Here is a 20,153-nt window from a genome sequence, read left to right as displayed (position 1 = left end):
GTTTATACGGTCACCAGTAACAGTGTATCAACACAACAATACCCACGCACGGGACCGGTTCTATTGAGATATATACGCCCCACTCCCCCGCGCGCCATATTGTCGTCCGACTGCGTCGCTGTACCACTGCTGTCGGGAACAGTGGAAGGTTCACTGTTCGGGACTTACACAGTAAGTACACAATCATATGAACTGGTGTGAACTATTCAAGACTTCATCCTATGAACTGTTCAGGTGAAAGCATGTTAGCAGTTTGCCGCTGATTGGGACTTGCTCCCTTTGTATTACAAACAGTGAAGGTTCCGGGTAGTAGCTGTAGTGTTCAGTAACCTCTTCGTAAGAGGCACGGGGATCGGGTGGACAGGCTCGCTGACTTGGTTGTCATCGTACCCCTACTTGCGTAGATTGATGTCATGCTCTTGTTCACTGGATTGTCGAGCTCAGACTCGATTATTTACAGACCGACATGGAGCTGACATGTTACTGAGTGCAGCGTAAAACCCTTTGTATTACGGTAGCGTCTGAACGACCTATTGAGGTACTAATTTATTTAGAAGGCTGTTATATCCACAACATAAGTCTATTCACGCGTAGCTGATCAAACACTGCCAAAACATTCCCGACAACCCAACAAATGCATGCCTGATTCCTTGTAACGGTGTGGTAGTCTAATAGTTACGGGGCTCCCGTCACGCTGATTCCTTGTTGCAGCGGTGTGGTAGTCTAGTGGTTACGGGGTTCCCGTCACGCTGATTCCTTGTTGCAGCGGTGTGGTAGTCTAGTAGTTACGGGGCTCCCGTCACGCTGATTCCTTGTTGCAGCGGTGTGGTAGTCTAGTAGGTACGGGGTTCCCGTCACGCTGATTCCTTGTTGCAGCGGTGTGGTAGTCTAGTAGTTACGGGGTTCCCGTCACGCTGATTCCTTGTTGCAGCGGTGTGGTAGTCTAGTAGTTACGGGGTTCCCGTCACGCTGATTCCTTGTTGCAGCGGTGTGGTAGTCTAGTAGTTACGGGGTTCCCGTCACGCTGATTCCGTGTTGCAGCGGTGTGGTAGTCTAGTAGTTACGGGGTTCCCGTCACGCTGATTCCGTGTTGCAGCGGTGTGGTAGTCTAGCAGTTACGGGGCTCCCGTCACGCTGATTCCTTGTTGCAGCGGTGTGGTAGTCTAGCAGTTACGGGGTTCCCGTCACGCTGATTCCTTGTTGCAGCGGTGTGGTAGTCTAGTAGCTACCGGGTTCCCGTCACGCTGATTCCGTGTTGCAGCGGTGTGGTAGTCTAGTAGTTACGGGGTTCCCGTCACGCTGATTCCTTGTTGCAGCGGTGTGGTAGTCTAGTAGCTACGGGGTTCCCGTCACGCTGATTCCTTGTTGCAGCGGTGTGGTAGTCTAGCAGTTACGGGGTTCCCGTCACGCTGATTCCTTGTTGCAGCGGTGTGGTAGTCTAGTAGCTACCGGGTTCCCGTCACGCTGATTCCGTGTTGCAGCGGTGTGGTAGTCTAGTAGTTACGGGGTTCCCGTCACGCTGATTCCGTGTTGCAGCGGTGTGGTAGTCTAGTAGTTACGGGGCTCCCGTCATGCTGATTCCTTGTTGCAGCGGTGTGGTAGTCTAGTAGTTACGGGGCTCCCATCACGCTGATTCCTTGTTGCAGCGGTGTGGTAGTCTAGTAGTTACGGGGTTCCCGTCACGCTGATTCCGTGTTGCAGCGGTGTGGTAGTCTAGCAGTTACGGGGTTCCCGTCACGCTGATTCCTTGTTGCAGCGGTGTGGTAGTCTAGTAGCTACCGGGTTCCCGTCACCCTGATTCCGTGTTGCAGCGGTGTGGTAGTCTAGTAGTTACGGGGCTACCGTCACGCTGATTCCTTGTTGCAGCGGTGTGGTAGTCTAGTAGCTACAGGGTTCCCGTCACGCTGATTCCGTGTTGCAGCGGTGTGGTAGTCTAGTAGTTACGGGGTTCCCGTCACGCTGATTCCTTGTTGCAGCGGTGTGGTAGTCTAGTAGTTACGGGGTTCCCGTCACGCTGATTCCTTGTTGCAGCGGTGTGGTAGTCTAGTAGTTACGGGGCTCCCGTCATGCTGATTCCTTGTTGCAGCGGTGTGGTAGTCTAGCAGTTACGGGGCTCCCGTCACGCTGATTCCTTGTTGCAGTGGTGTGGTAGTCTAACAGTTACGGGGTTCCCGTCACGCTGATTCCTTGTTGCAGCGGTGTGGTAGTCTAGTAGCTACCGGGTTCCCGTCACGCTGATTCCGTGTTGCAGCGGTGTGGTAGTCTAGTAGTTACGGGGTTCCCGTCACGCTGATTCCGTGTTGCAGCGGTGTGGTAGTCTAGTAGCTACCGGGTTCCCGTCACGCTGATTCCGTGTTGCAGCGGTGTGGTAGTCTAGTAGTTACGGGGCTCCCGTCACGCTGATTCCTTGTTGCAGCGGTGTGGTAGTCTAGTAGCTACCGGGTTCCCGTCACGCTGATTCCTTGTTGCAGCGGTGTGGTAGTCTAGTAGTTACGGGGTTCCCGTCACGCTGATTCCGTGTTGCAGCGGTGTGGTAGTCTAGCAGTTACGGGGTTCCCGTCACGCTGATTCCTTGTTGCAGCGGTGTGGTAGTCTAGTAGTTACGGGGTTCCCGTCACGCTGATTCCGTGTTGCAGCGGTGTGGTAGTCTAGTAGTTACGGGGTTCCCGTCACGCTGATTCCTTGTTGCAGCGGTGTGGTAGTCTAGTAGTTACGGGGTTCCCGTCTCGCTGATTCCTTGTTGCAGCGGTGTGGTAGTCTAGTAGTTACGGGGTTCCCGTCACCCTCATTCCTTGTTGCAGCGGTGTGGTAGTCTAGTAGTTACGGGGTTCCCGTCACGCTGATTCCTTGTTGCAGCGGTGTGGTAGTCTAGTAGCTACCGGGTTCCCGTCACGCTGATTCCGTGTTGCAGCGGTGTGGTAGTCTAGTAGATACGGGGTTCCCGTCACGCTGATTCCTTGTTGCAGCGGTGTGGTAGTCTAGTAGTTACGGGGCTCCCGTCATGCTGATTCCTTGTTGCAGCGGTGTGGTAGTCTAGTAGTTACGGGGTTCCCGTCACGCTGATTCCTTGTTGCAGCGGTGTGGTAGTCTAGTAGTTACGGGGTTCCCGTCACGCTGCTTCCGTGTTGCAGCGGCGTGGTAGTCTAGTAGTTACGGGGTTCCCGTCACGCTGATTCCTTGTTGCAGCGGTGTGGTAGTCTAGTAGTTACGGGGTTCCCGTCACGCTGATTCCTTGTTGCAGCGGTGTGGTAGTCTAGCAGTTACGGGGCTCCCGTCACGCTGATTCCTTGTTGCAGCGGTGTGGTAGTCTAGTAGCTACCGGGTTCCCGTCACGCTGATTCCGTGTTGCAGCGGTGTGGTAGTCTAGTAGTTACGGGGTTCCCGTCACGCTGATTCCGTGTTGCAGCGGTGTGGTAGTCTAGTAGTTACGGGGTTCCCGTCACGCTGATTCCTTGTTGCAGCGGTGTGGTAGTCTAGTAGTTACGGGGTTCCTGTCACGCTGATTCCTTGTTGCAGCGGTGTGGTAGTCTAGCAGTTACGGGGCTCCCGTCACGCTGATTCCTTGTTGCAGCGGTGTGGTAGTCTAGTGGTTACGGGGTTCCCGTCACGCTGATTCCTTGTTGCAGCGGTGTGGTAGTCTAGCGGTTACGGGGTTCCCGTCATGCTGATTCCGTGTTGCAGCGGTGTGGTAGTCTAGCAGTTACGGGGCTCCCGTCACGCTGATTCCTTGTTGCAGCGGTGTGGTAGTCTAGTAGTTACGGGGTTCCCGTCACGCTGATTCCTTGTTGCAGCGGTGTGGTAGTCTAGCAGTTACGGGGTTCCCGTCACGCTGATTCCTTGTTGCAGCGGTGTGGTAGTCTAGCAGTTACGGGGTTCCCGTCACGCTGATTCCTTGTTGCAGCGGTGTGGTAGTCTAGTAGCTACCGGGTTCCCGTCACGCTGATTCCGTGTTGCAGCGGTGTGGTAGTCTAGTAGTTACGGGGTTCCCGTCACGCTGATTCCTTGTTGCAGCGGTGTGGTAGTCTAGTAGCTACGGGGTTCCCGTCACGCTGATTCCTTGTTGCAGCGGTGTGGTAGTCTAGCAGTTACGGGGTTCCCGTCACGCTGATTCCTTGTTGCAGCGGTGTGGTAGTCTAGTAGCTACCGGGTTCCCGTCACGCTGATTCCGTGTTGCAGCGGTGTGGTAGTCTAGTAGTTACGGGGTTCCCGTCACGCTGATTCCGTGTTGCAGCGGTGTGGTAGTCTAGTAGTTACGGGGCTCCCGTCATGCTGATTCCTTGTTGCAGCGGTGTGGTAGTCTAGTAGTTACGGGGCTCCCATCACGCTGATTCCTTGTTGCAGCGGTGTGGTAGTCTAGTAGTTACGGGGTTCCCGTCACGCTGATTCCGTGTTGCAGCGGTGTGGTAGTCTAGCAGTTACGGGGTTCCCGTCACGCTGATTCCTTGTTGCAGCGGTGTGGTAGTCTAGTAGCTACCGGGTTCCCGTCACCCTGATTCCGTGTTGCAGCGGTGTGGTAGTCTAGTAGTTACGGGGCTCCCGTCACGCTGATTCCTTGTTGCAGCGGTGTGGTAGTCTAGTAGCTACAGGGTTCCCGTCACGCTGATTCCGTGTTGCAGCGGTGTGGTAGTCTAGTAGTTACGGGGTTCCCGTCACGCTGATTCCTTGTTGCAGCGGTGTGGTAGTCTAGTAGTTACGGGGTTCCCGTCACGCTGATTCCTTGTTGCAGCGGTGTGGTAGTCTAGTAGTTACGGGGCTCCCGTCATGCTGATTCCTTGTTGCAGCGGTGTGGTAGTCTAGCAGTTACGGGGCTCCCGTCACGCTGATTCCTTGTTGCAGTGGTGTGGTAGTCTAACAGTTACGGGGTTCCCGTCACGCTGATTCCTTGTTGCAGCGGTGTGGTAGTCTAGTAGCTACCGGGTTCCCGTCACGCTGATTCCGTGTTGCAGCGGTGTGGTAGTCTAGTAGTTACGGGGTTCCCGTCACGCTGATTCCGTGTTGCAGCGGTGTGGTAGTCTAGTAGCTACCGGGTTCCCGTCACGCTGATTCCGTGTTGCAGCGGTGTGGTAGTCTAGTAGTTACGGGGCTCCCGTCACGCTGATTCCTTGTTGCAGCGGTGTGGTAGTCTAGTAGCTACCGGGTTCCCGTCACGCTGATTCCTTGTTGCAGCGGTGTGGTAGTCTAGTAGTTACGGGGTTCCCGTCACGCTGATTCCGTGTTGCAGCGGTGTGGTAGTCTAGCAGTTACGGGGTTCCCGTCACGCTGATTCCTTGTTGCAGCGGTGTGGTAGTCTAGTAGTTACGGGGTTCCCGTCACGCTGATTCCGTGTTGCAGCGGTGTGGTAGTCTAGTAGTTACGGGGTTCCCGTCACGCTGATTCCTTGTTGCAGCGGTGTGGTAGTCTAGTAGTTACGGGGTTCCCGTCTCGCTGATTCCTTGTTGCAGCGGTGTGGTAGTCTAGTAGTTACGGGGTTCCCGTCACCCTGATTCCTTGTTGCAGCGGTGTGGTAGTCTAGTAGTTACGGGGTTCCCGTCACGCTGATTCCTTGTTGCAGCGGTGTGGTAGTCTAGTAGCTACCGGGTTCCCGTCACGCTGATTCCGTGTTGCAGCGGTGTGGTAGTCTAGTAGATACGGGGTTCCCGTCACGCTGATTCCTTGTTGCAGCGGTGTGGTAGTCTAGTAGTTACGGGGCTCCCGTCATGCTGATTTCTTGTTGCAGCGGTGTGGTAGTCTAGTAGTTACGGGGTTCCCGTCACGCTGATTCCTTGTTGCAGCGGTGTGGTAGTCTAGTAGTTACGGGGTTCCCGTCACGCTGCTTCCGTGTTGCAGCGGCGTGGTAGTCTAGTAGTTACGGGGTTCCCGTCACGCTGATTCCTTGTTGCAGCGGTGTGGTAGTCTAGTAGTTACGGGGTTCCCGTCACGCTGATTCCTTGTTGCAGCGGTGTGGTAGTCTAGCAGTTACGGGGCTCCCGTCACGCTGATTCCTTGTTGCAGCGGTGTGGTAGTCTAGTAGCTACCGGGTTCCCGTCACGCTGATTCCGTGTTGCAGCGGTGTGGTAGTCTAGTAGTTACGGGGTTCCCGTCACGCTGATTCCGTGTTGCAGCGGTGTGGTAGTCTAGTAGTTACGGGGTTCCCGTCACGCTGATTCCTTGTTGCAGCGGTGTGGTAGTCTAGTAGTTACGGGGTTCCTGTCACGCTGATTCCTTGTTGCAGCGGTGTGGTAGTCTAGCAGTTACGGGGCTCCCGTCACGCTGATTCCTTGTTGCAGCGGTGTGGTAGTCTAGTGGTTACGGGGTTCCCGTCACGCTGATTCCTTGTTGCAGCGGTGTGGTAGTCTAGCGGTTACGGGGTTCCCGTCATGCTGATTCCGTGTTGCAGCGGTGTGGTAGTCTAGCAGTTACGGGGCTCCCGTCACGCTGATTCCTTGTTGCAGCGGTGTGGTAGTCTAGTAGTTACGGGGTTCCCGTCACGCTGATTCCTTGTTGCAGCGGTGTGGTAGTCTAGCAGTTACGGGGTTCCCGTCACGCTGATTCCTTGTTGCAGCGGTGTGGTAGTCTAGTAGTTACGGGGTTCCCGTCACGCTGATTCCTTGTTGCAGCGGTGTGGTAGTCTAGTAGTTACGGGGCTCCCGTCACGCTGATTCCTTGTTGCAGCGGTGTGGTAGTCTAGTAGTTACGGGGTTCCCGTCACGCTGATTCCGTGTTGCAGCGGTGTGGTAGTCTAGCAGTTACGGGGCTCCCGTCACGCTGATTCCTTGTTGCAGCGGTGTGGTAGTCTAGTGGTTACGGGGTTCCCGTCACGCTGATTCCTTGTTGCAGCGGTGTGGTAGTCTAGTAGTTACGGGGCTCCCGTCACGCTGATTCCTTGTTGCAGCGGTGTGGTAGTCTAGTAGTTACGGGGCTCCCGTCACGCTGATTCCTTGTTGCAGCGGTGTGGTAGTCTAGTAGTTACGGGGTTCCCGTCACACTGATTCCGTGTTGCAGCGGTGTGGTAGTCTAGTAGTTACGGGGTTCCCGTCACGCTGATTCCTTGTTGCAGCGGTGTGGTAGTCTAGTAGTTACGGGGTTCCCGTCACGCTGATTCCGTGTTGCAGCGGTGTGGTAGTCTAGTAGTTACGGGGTTCCCGTCACGCTGATTCCTTGTTGCAGCGGTGTGGTAGTCTAGTAGTTACGGGGTTCCCGTCACGCTGATTCCTTGTTGCAGCGGTGTGGTAGTCTAGCAGTTACGGGGTTCCCGTCACGCTGATTCCTTGTTGCAGCGGTGTGGTAGTCTAGTAGTTACGGGGTTCCCGTCACGCTGATTCCTTGTTGCAGCGGTGTGGTAGTCTAGTAGTTACGGGGCTCCCGTCACGCTGATTCCTTGTTGCAGCGGTGTGGTAGTCTAGTAGTTACGGGGTTCCCGTCACGCTGATTCCGTGTTGCAGCGGTGTGGTAGTCTAGCAGTTACGGGGCTCCCGTCACGCTGATTCCTTGTTGCAGCGGTGTGGTAGTCTAGTGGTTACGGGGTTCCCGTCACGCTGATTCCTTGTTGCAGCGGTGTGGTAGTCTAGCAGTTACGGGGTTCCCGTCACGCTGATTCCGTGTTGCAGCGGTGTGGTAGTCTAGCAGTTACGGGGCTCCCGTCACGCTGATTCCTTGTTGCAGCGGTGTGGTAGTCTAGTAGTTACGGGGTTCCCGTCACGCTGATTCCTTGTTGCAGCGGTGTGGTAGTCTAGTAGTTACGGGGTTCCCGTCACGCTGATTCCGTGTTGCAGCGGTGTGGTAGTCTAGTAGTTACGGGGTTCCCGTCACGCTGATTCCGTGTTGCAGCGGTGTGGTAGTCTAGCAGTTACGGGGCTCCCGTCACGCTGATTCCTTGTTGCAGCGGTGTGGTAGTCTAGCAGTTACGGGGTTCCCGTCACGCTGATTCCTTGTTGCAGCGGTGTGGTAGTCTAGTAGCTACCGGGTTCCCGTCACGCTGATTCCGTGTTGCAGCGGTGTGGTAGTCTAGTAGTTACGGGGTTCCCGTCACGCTGATTCCTTGTTGCAGCGGTGTGGTAGTCTAGTAGTTATGGGGTTCCCGTCACGCTGATTCCTTGTTGCAGCGGTGTGGTAGTCTAGCAGTTACGGGGTTCCCGTCACGCTGATTCCTTGTTGCAGCGGTGTGGTAGTCTAGTAGCTACCGGGTTCCCATCACGCTGATTCCGTGTTGCAGCGGTGTGGTAGTCTAGTAGTTACGGGGTTCCCGTCACGCTAATTCCGTGTTGCAGCGGTGTGGTAGTCTAGTAGTTACGGGGCTCCCGTCACGCTGATTCCTTGTTGCAGCGGTGTGGTAGTCTAGTAGTTACGGGGCTCCCGTCACGCTGATTCCTTGTTGCAGCGGTGTGGTAGTCTAGTAGTTACGGGGTTCCCGTCACGCTGATTCCGTGTTGCAGCGGTGTGGTAGTCTAGCAGCTACGGGGTTCCCGTCACGCTGATTCCTTGTTGCAGCAGTGTGGTAGTCTAGTAGCTACCGGGTTCCCGTCACGCTGATTCTGTGTTGCAGCGGTGTGGTAGTCTAGTAGTTACGGGGCTCCCGTCACGCTGATTCCTTGTTGCAGCGGTGTGGGAGTCTAGTAGCTACCGGGTTCCCGTCACGCTGATTCCTTGTTGCAGCGGTGTGGTAGTCTAGTAGTTACGGGGCTCCCGTCATGCTGATTCCTTGTTGCAGCGGTGTGGTAGTCTAGTAGCTACCGGGTTCCCGTCACGCTGATTCCTTGTTGCAGCGGTGTGGTAGTCTAGTAGTTACGGGGTTCCCGTCACGCTGATTCCGTGTTGCAGCGGTGTGGTAGTCTAGCAGTTACGGGGTTCCCGTCACGCTGATTCCTTGTTGCAGCGGTGTGGTAGTCTAGTAGTTACGGGGCTCCCGTCACGCTGATTCCTTGTTGCAGCGGTGTGGTAGTCTAGTAGCTACCGGGTTCCCGTCACGCTGATTCCTTGTTGCAGCGGTGTGGTAGTCTAGTAGTTACGGGGTTCCCGTCACGCTGATTCCGTGTTGCAGCGGTGTGGTAGTCTAGCAGTTACGGGGTTCCCGTCACGCTGATTCCTTGTTGCAGCGGTGTGGTAGTCTAGTAGTTACGGGGTTCCCATCACGCTGATTCCGTGTTGCAGCGGTGTGGTAGTCTAGTAGTTACGGGGTTCCCGTCACGCTGATTCCTTGTTGCAGCGGTGTGGTAGTCCAGTAGTTACGAGGTTCCCGTCTCGCTGATTCCTTGTTGCAGCGGTGTGGTAGTCTAGTAGTTACGGGGTTCCCGTCACGCTGATTCCTTGTTGCAGCGGTGTGGTAGTCTAGTAGTTACGGGGTTCCCGTCACGCTGATTCCTTGTTGCAGCGGTGTGGTAGTCTAGTAGCTACCGGGTTCCCGTCACGCTGATTCCGTGTTGCAGCGGTGTGGTAGTCTAGTAGTTATGGGGTTCCCGTCACGCTGATTCCTTGTTGCAGCGGTGTGGTAGTCTAGTAGTTACGGGGCTCCCGTCACGCTGATTCCTTGTTGCAGCGGTGTGGTAGTCTAGTAGTTACGGGGCTCCCGTCACGCTGATTCCTTGTTGCAGCGGTGTGGTAGTCTAGTAGTTACGGGGCTCCCGTCACGCTGATTCCTTGTTGCAGCGGTGTGGTAGTCTAGTAGTTACGGGGTTCCCGTCACGCTGATTCCGTGTTGCAGCGGTGTGGTAGTCTAGTAGTTACGGGGTTCCCGTCACGCTGATTCCTTGTTGCAGCGGTGTGGTAGTCTAGTAGTTACGGGGTTCCCGTCACGCTGATTCCTTGTTGCAGCGGTGTGGTAGTCTAGCAGTTACGGGGTTCCCGTCACGCTGATTCCTTGTTGCAGCGGTGTGGTAGTCTAGTAGCTACCGGGTTCCCGTCACGCTGATTCCGTGTTGCAGCGGTGTGGTAGTCTAGTAGTTACGGGGTTCCCGTCACGCTGATTCCGTGTTGCAGCGGTGTGGTAGTCTAGTAGTTACGGGGTTCCCGTCACGCTGATTCCTTGTTGCAGCGGTGTGGTAGTCTAGTAGTTACGGGGTTCCCGTCACGCTGATTCCTTGTTGCAGCGGTGTGGTAGTCTAGTAGTTACGGGGTTCCCGTCACGCTGATTCCGTGTTGCAGCGGTGTGGTAGTCTAGCAGTTACGGGGCTCCCGTCACGCTGATTCCTTGTTGCAGCGGTGTGGTAGTCTAGTGGTTACGGGGTTCCCGTCACGCTGATTCCTTGTTGCAGCGGTGTGGTAGTCTAGCAGTTACGGGGTTCCCGTCACGCTGATTCCGTGTTGCAGCGGTGTGGTAGTCTAGCAGTTACGGGGTTCCCGTCACGCTGATTCCTTGTTGCAGCGGTGTGGTAGTCTAGCAGTTCCGGGGTTCCCGTCACGCTGATTCCTTGTTGCAGCGGTGTGGTAGTCTAGTAGTTACGGGGTTCCCGTCACGCTGATTCCTTGTTGCAGTGGTGTGGTAGTCTAGTAGTTACGGGGCTCCCGTCACGCTGATTCCGTGTTGCAGCGGTGTGGTAGTCTAGCAGTTACGGGGTTCCCGTCACGCTGATTCCTTGTTGCAGCGGTGTGGTAGTCTAGTAGTTACGGGGCTCCCGTCACGCTGATTCCTTGTTGCAGCGGTGTGGTAGTCTAGTAGTTACGGGGTTCCCGTCACGCTGATTCCGTGTTGCAGCGGTGTGGTAGTCTAGCAGTTACGGGGCTCCCGTCACGCTGATTCCTTGTTGCAGCGGTTTGGTAGTCTAGTGGTTACGGGGTTCCCGTCACGCTGATTCCTTGTTGCAGCGGTGTGGTAGTCTAGCAGTTACGGGGTTCCCGTCACGCTGATTCCGTGTTGCAGCGGTGTGGTAGTCTAGCAGTTACGGGGCTCCCGTCACGCTGATTCCTTGTTGCAGCGGTGTGGTAGTCTAGTAGCTACGGGGTTCCCGTCACGCTGATTCCTTGTTGCAGCGGTGTGGTAGTCTAGCAGTTACGGGGTTCCCGTCACGCTGATTCCTTGTTGCAGCGGTGTGGTAGTCTAGTAGTTACGGGGTTCCCGTCACGCTGATTCCTTGTTGCAGCGGTGTGGTAGTCTAGTAGTTACGGGGTTCCCGTCACGCTGATTCCGTGTTGCAGCGGTGTGGTAGTCTAGCAGTTACGGGGCTCCCGTCACGCTGATTCCTTGTTGCAGCGGTGTGGTAGTCTAGTGGTTACGGGGTTCCCGTCACGCTGATTCCTTGTTGCAGCGGTGTGGTAGTCTAGCAGTTACGGGGTTCCCGTCACGCTGATTCCGTGTTGCAGCGGTGTGGTAGTCTAGCAGTTACGGGGCTCCCGTTACGCTGATTCCTTGTTGCAGCGGTGTGGTAGTCTAGTAGTTACGGGGTTCCCGTCACGCTGATTCCTTGTTGCAGCGGTGTGGTAGTCTAGTAGTTACGGGGCTCCCGTCACGCTGATTCCTTGTTGCAGCGGTGTGGTAGTCTAGTAGTTACGGGGTTCCCGTCACGCTGATTCCTTGTTGCAGCGGTGTGGTAGTCTAGTAGTTACGGGGTTCCCGTCTCGCTGATTCCTTGTTGCAGCGGTGTGGTAGTCTAGTAGTTACGGGGTTCCCGTCACGCTGATGCCTTGTTGCAGCGGTGTGGTAGTCTAGTAGTTACGGGGTTCCCGTCACGCTGATTCCTTGTTGCAGCGGTGTGGTAGTCTAGTAGCTACTGGGTTCCTGTCACGCTGATTCCTTGTTGCAGCGGTGTGGTAGTCTAGCAGTTACGGGGTTCCCGTCACGCTGATTCCGTGTTGCAGCGGTGTGGTAGTCTAGTGGTTACGGGGTTCCCGTCTCGCTGATTCCTTGTTGCAGCGGTGTGGTAGTCTAGTAGCTACGGGGTTCCCGTCACGCTGATTCCTTGTTGCAGCGGTGTGGTAGTCTAGTAGTTACGGGGTTCCCGTCACGCTGATTCCTTGTTGCAGCGGTGTGGTAGTCTAGTAGTTACGGGGTTCCCGTCACGCTGATTCCTTGTTGCAGCGGTGTGGTAGTCTAGTAGTTACGGGGTTCCCGTCTCGCTGATTCCTTGTTGCAGCGGTGTGGTAGTCTAGTAGCTACGGGGCTCCCGTCACGCTAATGCCTTGTTGCAGCGGTGTGGTAGTCTAGTAGTTACGGGGTTCCCGTCACGCTGATTCCTTGTTGCAGCGGTGTGGTAGTCTAGTAGCTACCGGGTTCCCGTCACGCTGATTCCTTGTTGCAGCGGTGTGGTATTCTAGCAGTTACGGGGTTCCCGTCACGCTGATTCCGTGTTGCAGCGGTGTGGTAGTCTAGTGGTTACGGGGTTCCCGTCTCGCTGATTCCTTGTTGCAGCGGTGTGGTAGTCTAGTAGTTACGGGGCTCCCGTCACGCTGATTCCTTGTTGCAGCGGTGTGGTAGTCTAGTAGTTACGGGGTTCCCGTCACGCTGATTCCTTGTTGCAGCGGTGTGGTAGTCTAGTAGTTACGGGGTTCCCGTCTCGCTGATTCCTTGTTGCAGCGGTGTGGTAGTCTAGTAGTTACGGGGTTCCCGTCACGCTGATGCCTTGTTGCAGCGGTGTGGTAGTCTAGTAGTTACGGGGTTCCCGTCACGCTGATTCCTTGTTGCAGCGGTGTGGTAGTCTAGTAGCTACTGGGTTCCTGTCACGCTGATTCCTTGTTGCAGCGGTGTGGTAGTCTAGCAGTTACGGGGTTCCCGTCACGCTGATTCCGTGTTGCAGCGGTGTGGTAGTCTAGTGGTTACGGGGTTCCCGTCTCGCTGATTCCTTGTTGCAGCGGTGTGGTAGTCTAGTAGCTACGGGGTTCCCGTCACGCTGATTCCTTGTTGCAGCGGTGTGGTAGTCTAGTAGTTACGGGGTTCCCGTCACGCTGATTCCTTGTTGCAGCGGTGTGGTAGTCTAGTAGTTACGGGGTTCCCGTCACGCTGATTCCTTGTTGCAGCGGTGTGGTAGTCTAGTAGTTACGGGGTTCCCGTCTCGCTGATTCCTTGTTGCAGCGGTGTGGTAGTCTAGTAGCTACGGGGCTCCCGTCACGCTAATGCCTTGTTGCAGCGGTGTGGTAGTCTAGTAGTTACGGGGTTCCCGTCACGCTGATTCCTTGTTGCAGCGGTGTGGTAGTCTAGTAGCTACCGGGTTCCCGTCACGCTGATTCCTTGTTGCAGCGGTGTGGTATTCTAGCAGTTACGGGGTTCCCGTCACGCTGATTCCGTGTTGCAGCGGTGTGGTAGTCTAGTGGTTACGGGGTTCCCGTCTCGCTGATTCCTTGTTGCAGCGGTGTGGTAGTCTAGTAGTTACGGGGTTCCCGTCACGCTGATTCCTTGTTGCAGCGGTGTGGTAGTCTAGTAGTTACGGGGTTCCCGTCACGCTGATTCCTTGTTGCAGCGGTGTGGTAGTCTAGTAGTTACGGGGTTCCCGTCACGCTGATTCCTTGTTGCAGCGGTGTGGTAGTCTAGCAGTTACGGGGTTCCCGTCTCGCTGATTCCCCACATGGGGACATGGTGCGAAGCCCATTTCTGGAGTGACGACCATGGATTTGCTGGACTCGCTAAAAGTGGCATAAATCCAGTTACAAAAGTGAACAGGGTTTTACTTCACGTAATGTAGTCCTTAACATGCTCAGTTATTCTTGTTTGTTTAACACCGCACCTTCCAACACTCCCGGAATATCAGATCGGTCTATATATAATCTAAAACAAACACTCCACTGACTGACATCATGAACATCGATCCCCTTCAGCCGCCTCTTACGACAAGGGTGATCAGGAGTTGTCGAACACCATTACTCCTGCTGGCCATAAATATGAAATGGACAAAATATGCCAAGTGTTTCCCATACAGTACGGGTCTAACCATACCAGCTGACCTGAACATATACAATGTGGCGGTCAGTTCCACCTTGTCTGGTCTTACATGTGTCTGTCAATGAAGGTAGACAGCATGTTTAAGACAAAAACTACCAAATGTGAAAATTCCATTTCCTAGAGGCCGCGGTGGCTGAGTGGGTCAGATCGCTGGCTTTGAATGAATCAAGATTAAATAGCAGATTCTGAGTGTGTGTGTGTGTGTGTCTGTGTGTGTGCGTGCGTGTGTATGTCTGTGTGCGTGTGTGTCTTTCTCTGTGTGCGTGTGTGTGCGCGTGCGTGTGTCTGTGCGTGCGTGTGTGTCTGTGTGTGCGTGTGTATGTGTCTGTCTGCCTGTGTGTCTGTCTTCCTCTGTGTGTCTGTCTGTGTGCGTGTCTGTGTCTGTGTGTGTCTGTCTGTGTGTGTCTGTGTGTGTGTGTTCGAATCCCGGATTGGACTTGATCCCTAAACGTATTAGAATCTGTACTTGAATGAGAAAGTGTGACCCAAAATGTAGCATACGATGAATCTGACCACTTTCTAAATCATCGTATCCCACTATTGCTCAGACCGATACTCATGATGTCACTCACTGGATTGTCTGGTCCAGACTCGATATTTGCAGACCAACGCCACATACCTGGAGTGCGACATTAAACAACAAACATTGCGTAATCATTGCGTTTAAAGCTGTAGACGATATTTTTGACATGTAACGTGTTTGTTGTGCGTCAGCGTTGTCATGGCAGCAGCCGGAACCTCGCTTATCAAGGGCATCAACTCCGGCGAATCTCTACTTAAGTTCATCGACAGAGCTGTCCGGCCTGATGCTGGGTACATTGCCAAATGTCAGGAACTTGTTGGGAAGTTTGCCAAATTTCTGGAGACCAAAAACGGACCCCTGAATGTAAAGAACGTAGTAACGGTGAGTGAGCGTTGTGATCCTGTTTCATACCGTCTCACAAACACAGTGGTATGATGTCTTGAACATGCTTATGGGTGAAATTCAGTTAAGACCGTAAATCCATGTTCACGTCTCGTGTAAATCCATGTTCACGTCTCGTGTAAATCCATGTTCACGTGTCGTGTAAATCCATGTTCACGTCTCGTGTAAATCCATGTTCACGTCTCGTGTAAATCCATGTTCACGTGTCGTGTAAATCCATGTTCACGTGTCGTGTAAATCCATGTTCACGTCTCGTGTAAATCCATGTTCACGTGTCGTGTAAATCCATGTTCACGTCTCGTGTAAATCCATGTTCACGTGTCGTGTAAATCCATGTTCACGTGTCGTGTACATCCATGATATGCTGGACATGCTAAAGTTCACACTGCCATTTATGGTAATATATTGTGACATTGGCACTCTACCTATCTCAAACTATGGTAAACTCGATATGTATTCCGTACTCTTCCAGACTTTCAGTATTTTACTTCATTGGCACTAATTTATCAGTGCCCCTATAAATAATAGGCCAGTCATTCTAGCTTATATATAGCTCAACCTGGAACAAATCGCAATAACAGTTCGTCTGTTTTGTAATCCTCATAATATGTATTTTAAGATATCAAAAGTGTAGGAATGTATAATGACCGAGAAATACAAAACTATCTATAAAATCAGTGAGTGAGTTTTTAGCAATGGTCCAGCACTATCGCGGCAGGGGGAAACCAGAAATGGGCTTCACACATTATAGCCATGTGGGGAATCGAACTTGTGTCTTCGGTGTGACGAGCGAACACTTTAACCACTAGGCCACTAATAAAATCAGTAACTACCATTAAAACATGAACCTGCATAACGGCGATAGTTGTAGTTGTATTTGTTGTATTGATAGCAGTAGATAGATTAGTAGCGCAATTGTATTCCAACATCAGCAGCGGTATTTTAGATCGGCGGAGGGTGTACATCGTGTGAAGCATAATTCCCTTGTCCCCTGTCGTGGAATTGCCGAAATATTGGTAAAGGCGGCGTAATACTATACAAACTCAATCACTGGATAGTTTGGTTAACATTAAACCATCCACACGCTCTTCCAGACCGGGCCTCTCGTGACGGGCACGGCAGTCAGGGGAAAGGCCGACGTCGACGTCATCATATTCCTCAACGGCTACAGCGACGTCAGGGATCTCAGTAGAGACATCAGCAACGTTCTACGACATCTAAAGACCTTTATCGAAACAGACGTCACCTGGACCAAGAGCCTTGCGTTTAAGGCGATGACACCACAATCTGTGCAGTTTCTTCTCAACGTGGATGACTGCGACTTCGAGCATACAGTCGAACTACTCCCGGCTGTGGATATCTCTAAAACAAGTACACATGGCTCTGCTGTATAGTCGACCATGCATGTCTTGTTATTACACGGGGGGATTACCAAATGTCAATCTTCTGTGCCGAAGGCTGAAATACTGTCGGCCATGTCCATAGTTAAACTCTGAAAAAAGTCTCTCAGCACATCTCGTGATTCGAACCCACGTCCTCAGTGTCAGGCACCTAATCACCAGCACACACAGGAAGCCGGTTAACCCGCTCGGTCACCGAGGAAAGCTTGTACTTTGCTAAGAAAGTGTAATTCCACATATATCATACGTTCTTCGGGCTCTGATAATCCTGCAAATACTATGTGTGTTTACCATGAGGTATCACTAATACACGTCCTGCTTTTTTCAGTGTCGCAGAGCACCATCTACGAGGAGATGAAGGACAAGGCAGACATTCGGAGGTTCTACAGTGCCAGTCTCGCCGCCTATAATTTCCGCTTCTTCCAACAGGTGCCCGCCAAAGTAAAAGATCTCATCAGACTCGTCAAATACTGGCAAAGGGTGAGGTGACTTCTAAGTATTCACCTATATCGGGCTCATTCATTGGGCTCAATCGTTGGGGGCCGGATATTGTAGAATTGGCAGATTCGGGTTGACGTTGACATACATAAAAAAACATCATTTAAGAATGGTTAATCCTGACTCGGGAGTTTATGGTTAGTTTTCACAGTCTCTGGTTTCGTGAAAGCTGGTAAGGTGATAAGAACTCACTTCTCTGTTACTGCTTGAACATTGGGTACGTTTCTGCATGATGTTCCTTTCGTTGACCAATCAATAACTAGTTGTCACGGGAAGTGTACACCAGTATGGCTGGGCTCCATTTCGGCCGTCAGTCAGATCTCTCTTGTTCGGGTACGTTGGTCATGACCATGCTACCAGGCACGTAGCAAGCAAATGTTTTCGTGTAGTCCAAAAGGTTGCACACCTATATAATAAGTAGTATTGAACGCGTTCACAACTTTCATGGTGATCTAGCAAAATCGTGTGTAAGCCCGAGCTTTTTTTCGTAATGGTAGCTACGCCCCTGGAGGCACTAGCACTGAGCAGCTGGTACCAACTCCTCTATAGACCCCCAACGGCTTTAGGGTACCAAGATGACTGTTTAAGTTTTTCAAACAACAGGTGGAGGACGTGCCTATTGGTAGCTGTTTCATCGAGACACTGGTGATGGCAGTCTGGCGGGAAGACCACAAACCTCAAAACTTTGATATGAACGAGTACTTACGACAGGTGATGCAGCGTTTGTCACAAATCAAGACTCTTGCCATCGTCTTCGAAGACAACTACAATCACCGCTTGTACAGAAACGACCTGTACGTTAGTGAAACCTTTATTGATATTTCATGGCATTTCCTTAACTAACATTAAATGTTTTGCATTCGGTATACATTAATCAATGACAACGTTTAGTATTTGAGCGCGTGCGTGTGTGTGTTGACTAAATGTATGATATTGATACTTAAATCACTTATCGAGCCAACTCTGGCCTGTCCCTGTGCCTGTACTTTGCTTAGGAATCCATAAGAGGGGAATGGGTTACATATATCAATGGTTTGTATTTCTGCAGAAAGGCTCCATACCTGCTCGACCCGTTTAACCCCTACAAGAATACGGCGCCCTCTATCGGCGACATTCACATTGTGAAGAAGAAAGCGGACGTCCTCCTAGGAAGCCTTGCATGATACAGAAGCGGGTACACCCAGACCAGCAGATTAAACGACGGGTCAATTCATGGACAGTTTATGGACTAGTGTCATTCATATATTGATGGACTGATTCCTGTTGATACAACCACCGGCATAACAGCGTGGAAATGTCGGTATTTTTCATTCAAGCTCCGAATATATCTGGCTGAACTCCAGAAAACATCACTCAGTCTAAATCCATGGGTCCTTTTAACAATGTCCAGTTATCGAGCTGTCGAGCCGAGCCTGTGCTTATTACAACGTTCCGTATAAATATTCTCAGGACCGACTCCAGTATGGCTTTATCTGATACCGACCACATAAATGCAACTGTGTCTGCAATCCGCTATGACAAGGCAACAAATGATTTACGTCTTGTTGTGTGAGTGAGTGCATTTGATTTATGCCGCTCTTAACAGCACTTTCATGAAATGCCTTTCGTTGTCTAAGTTTAAGACCTTGCCATTTTCGGGGACCCACAACTGCGGCTATCGTGCTGGAATATAAGAGGAGCGAAAATCGAATAAGCACTAAAACACACCAGAGCGTGACCAACTACAGTCTGTTTGATTTCATTTGAGACCTACGAATTGCTCACCAACACAAAATATAATAAACTCTGATGATTTGTCTCATAATTTTGGACAACCGAATAAACAAATTGTGTAACAAACGATCATTATTTTGTTTGGCTGGGCACTTGCTGGTAAAACAGCCACGTGATTAGCCTTCCCTGCCACTTCACACGTGATGACAATGGATGACGACTCATGGTTCCTGTCAGTATCACAGCAGGTAGAACAACTTGGACGCAGTTTACTATATGTGACGCAAACTGGCTGTCTTCTTATGATCGGAGTCAACATTTCCGTCATGTTATATTTATATGTGTAATCAAAAATGAATGCTATTGTATATGAATTCCAAAAAGAATGTACGTATATGTATTTTAATTGTCATATTCGGGTACTGTAATAAATCTACATGCATGTGGTGTCACGTTTTATATATATATATATATAAACTCGCGAGTTCGGGGATCGACTCGCTTGGCAATATGTATGACTATACCAACCCACACACATTCTCACCACAAACAAGATCTTAGAAGTTGGGGGTCTTTATAATTTGAGCCAAGACTCGGTAAGGCTTGCAGATGTTGTGATCTGCTCTAAACGAAGTGAGAACATGAAGAAAAGGAAACGAACCAACTTCAACAGCCTTAACTGACATATAATGAAAATGGTGAATCTAGCTCGGCGATATTTCTGAGAATCACATATTGTGAGTTAGGGACCCGAATATACGTATTTTCGATAGTATCATAGTTGAGAGTAAGCTCACAGTGGCGGAGCGAATAAGTAGTAGATTACAGTCTACACTAAGTAGATCGTGGAATATGCCAAGCAACGGGTCTATACAACATATGTATACGTTTGCAATACCTAGTTATAAAGAACGAATATATCATTTTCACAATAACTTATAAATTTGATGCTCACATGTTCATAAAGAACGATATGAAAACGTAAGCATGAAATTACAAGGTATTGAATACCTTCTTGAAAGCTATTATCTATAGCGATGTGTAGACATACAACGTACGAGAAAAATCCTTGAAACCGGGAGTCTGGTTTGTATAGGAAGACTCGGATCACGCAGACAATGTTGATCTGCACTAAATGCGTACATGCGTAGGGCGTAGAACGTAACCATATCGTACCGTAGAGAATCGTACCGTAGAGTAAGAACCAAGCCGATTTCAACAACTTAATCTGATAAAAATGTATGTCTGATAACATCACATCGATTGCAATACATACTCAGTATGCGAAACCATGACAAACGTGAACACGACGAATCAATGACCGGAGAACATACAACATAACTACGAACATACCTCACATAAACAAGAACGTCCTTGAGAAGTTCACGTACGCAGTTCATGTTGAGAGTCGCAACCAAAGTTCACAGATACTGTCAAAACATAGGAAAGACCTTGGTAATGCTTCTTGAGGTATGCCGAGGTTTACTTGATCTTGAAAGTCGGTTCACTCACTTGGTTGTTGGGTCCAGATGGATTTGTCGATGATGTCCTGATCCATGGTGAACGGCTGACATCTTGATGATACTGGGGTTGTCACTGCTTCTGCTTCTGATCTCATGCTTCTGTGGTCCATGATGACGTCCGCGGTGACGCTGTCTTGTCGTACCTCATGTCAACACCGGTGCTTTACTGCGATGCGGCTCGCGTTGAAAGTAATACCCCACATATCGTGACTGGAGGAGTAATGTAATGTTGGTGCTAGGGGCATTGGTGTGTG

General features: G+C 51.5%; 1 protein-coding gene across 1 annotated transcript; it reads left to right on the top strand.

Moving 5' to 3' along the window:
• LOC137290856 (2'-5'-oligoadenylate synthase 3-like) lies at positions 1-18,825 on the top strand. The gene is made up of 6 exons (XM_067822011.1): positions 1-171; positions 14,555-14,744; positions 15,860-16,136; positions 16,494-16,645; positions 17,267-17,457; positions 17,712-18,825. Exons 2-6 carry the CDS (start codon positions 14,562-14,564, stop codon positions 17,824-17,826), a joined length of 918 nt encoding a protein of 305 aa, XP_067678112.1. The 5' UTR covers positions 1-171; positions 14,555-14,561; the 3' UTR covers positions 17,827-18,825.
• Positions 18,826-20,153: the final 1,328 nt, after the last annotated feature.

The sequence above is a fragment of the Haliotis asinina genome, chromosome 7, assembly GCF_037392515.1.
Source record: "Haliotis asinina isolate JCU_RB_2024 chromosome 7, JCU_Hal_asi_v2, whole genome shotgun sequence".
Classification (NCBI taxonomy): domain Eukaryota; kingdom Metazoa; phylum Mollusca; class Gastropoda; order Lepetellida; family Haliotidae; genus Haliotis; species Haliotis asinina.
This window is presented reverse-complemented; position numbering and strand designations above follow the sequence as displayed.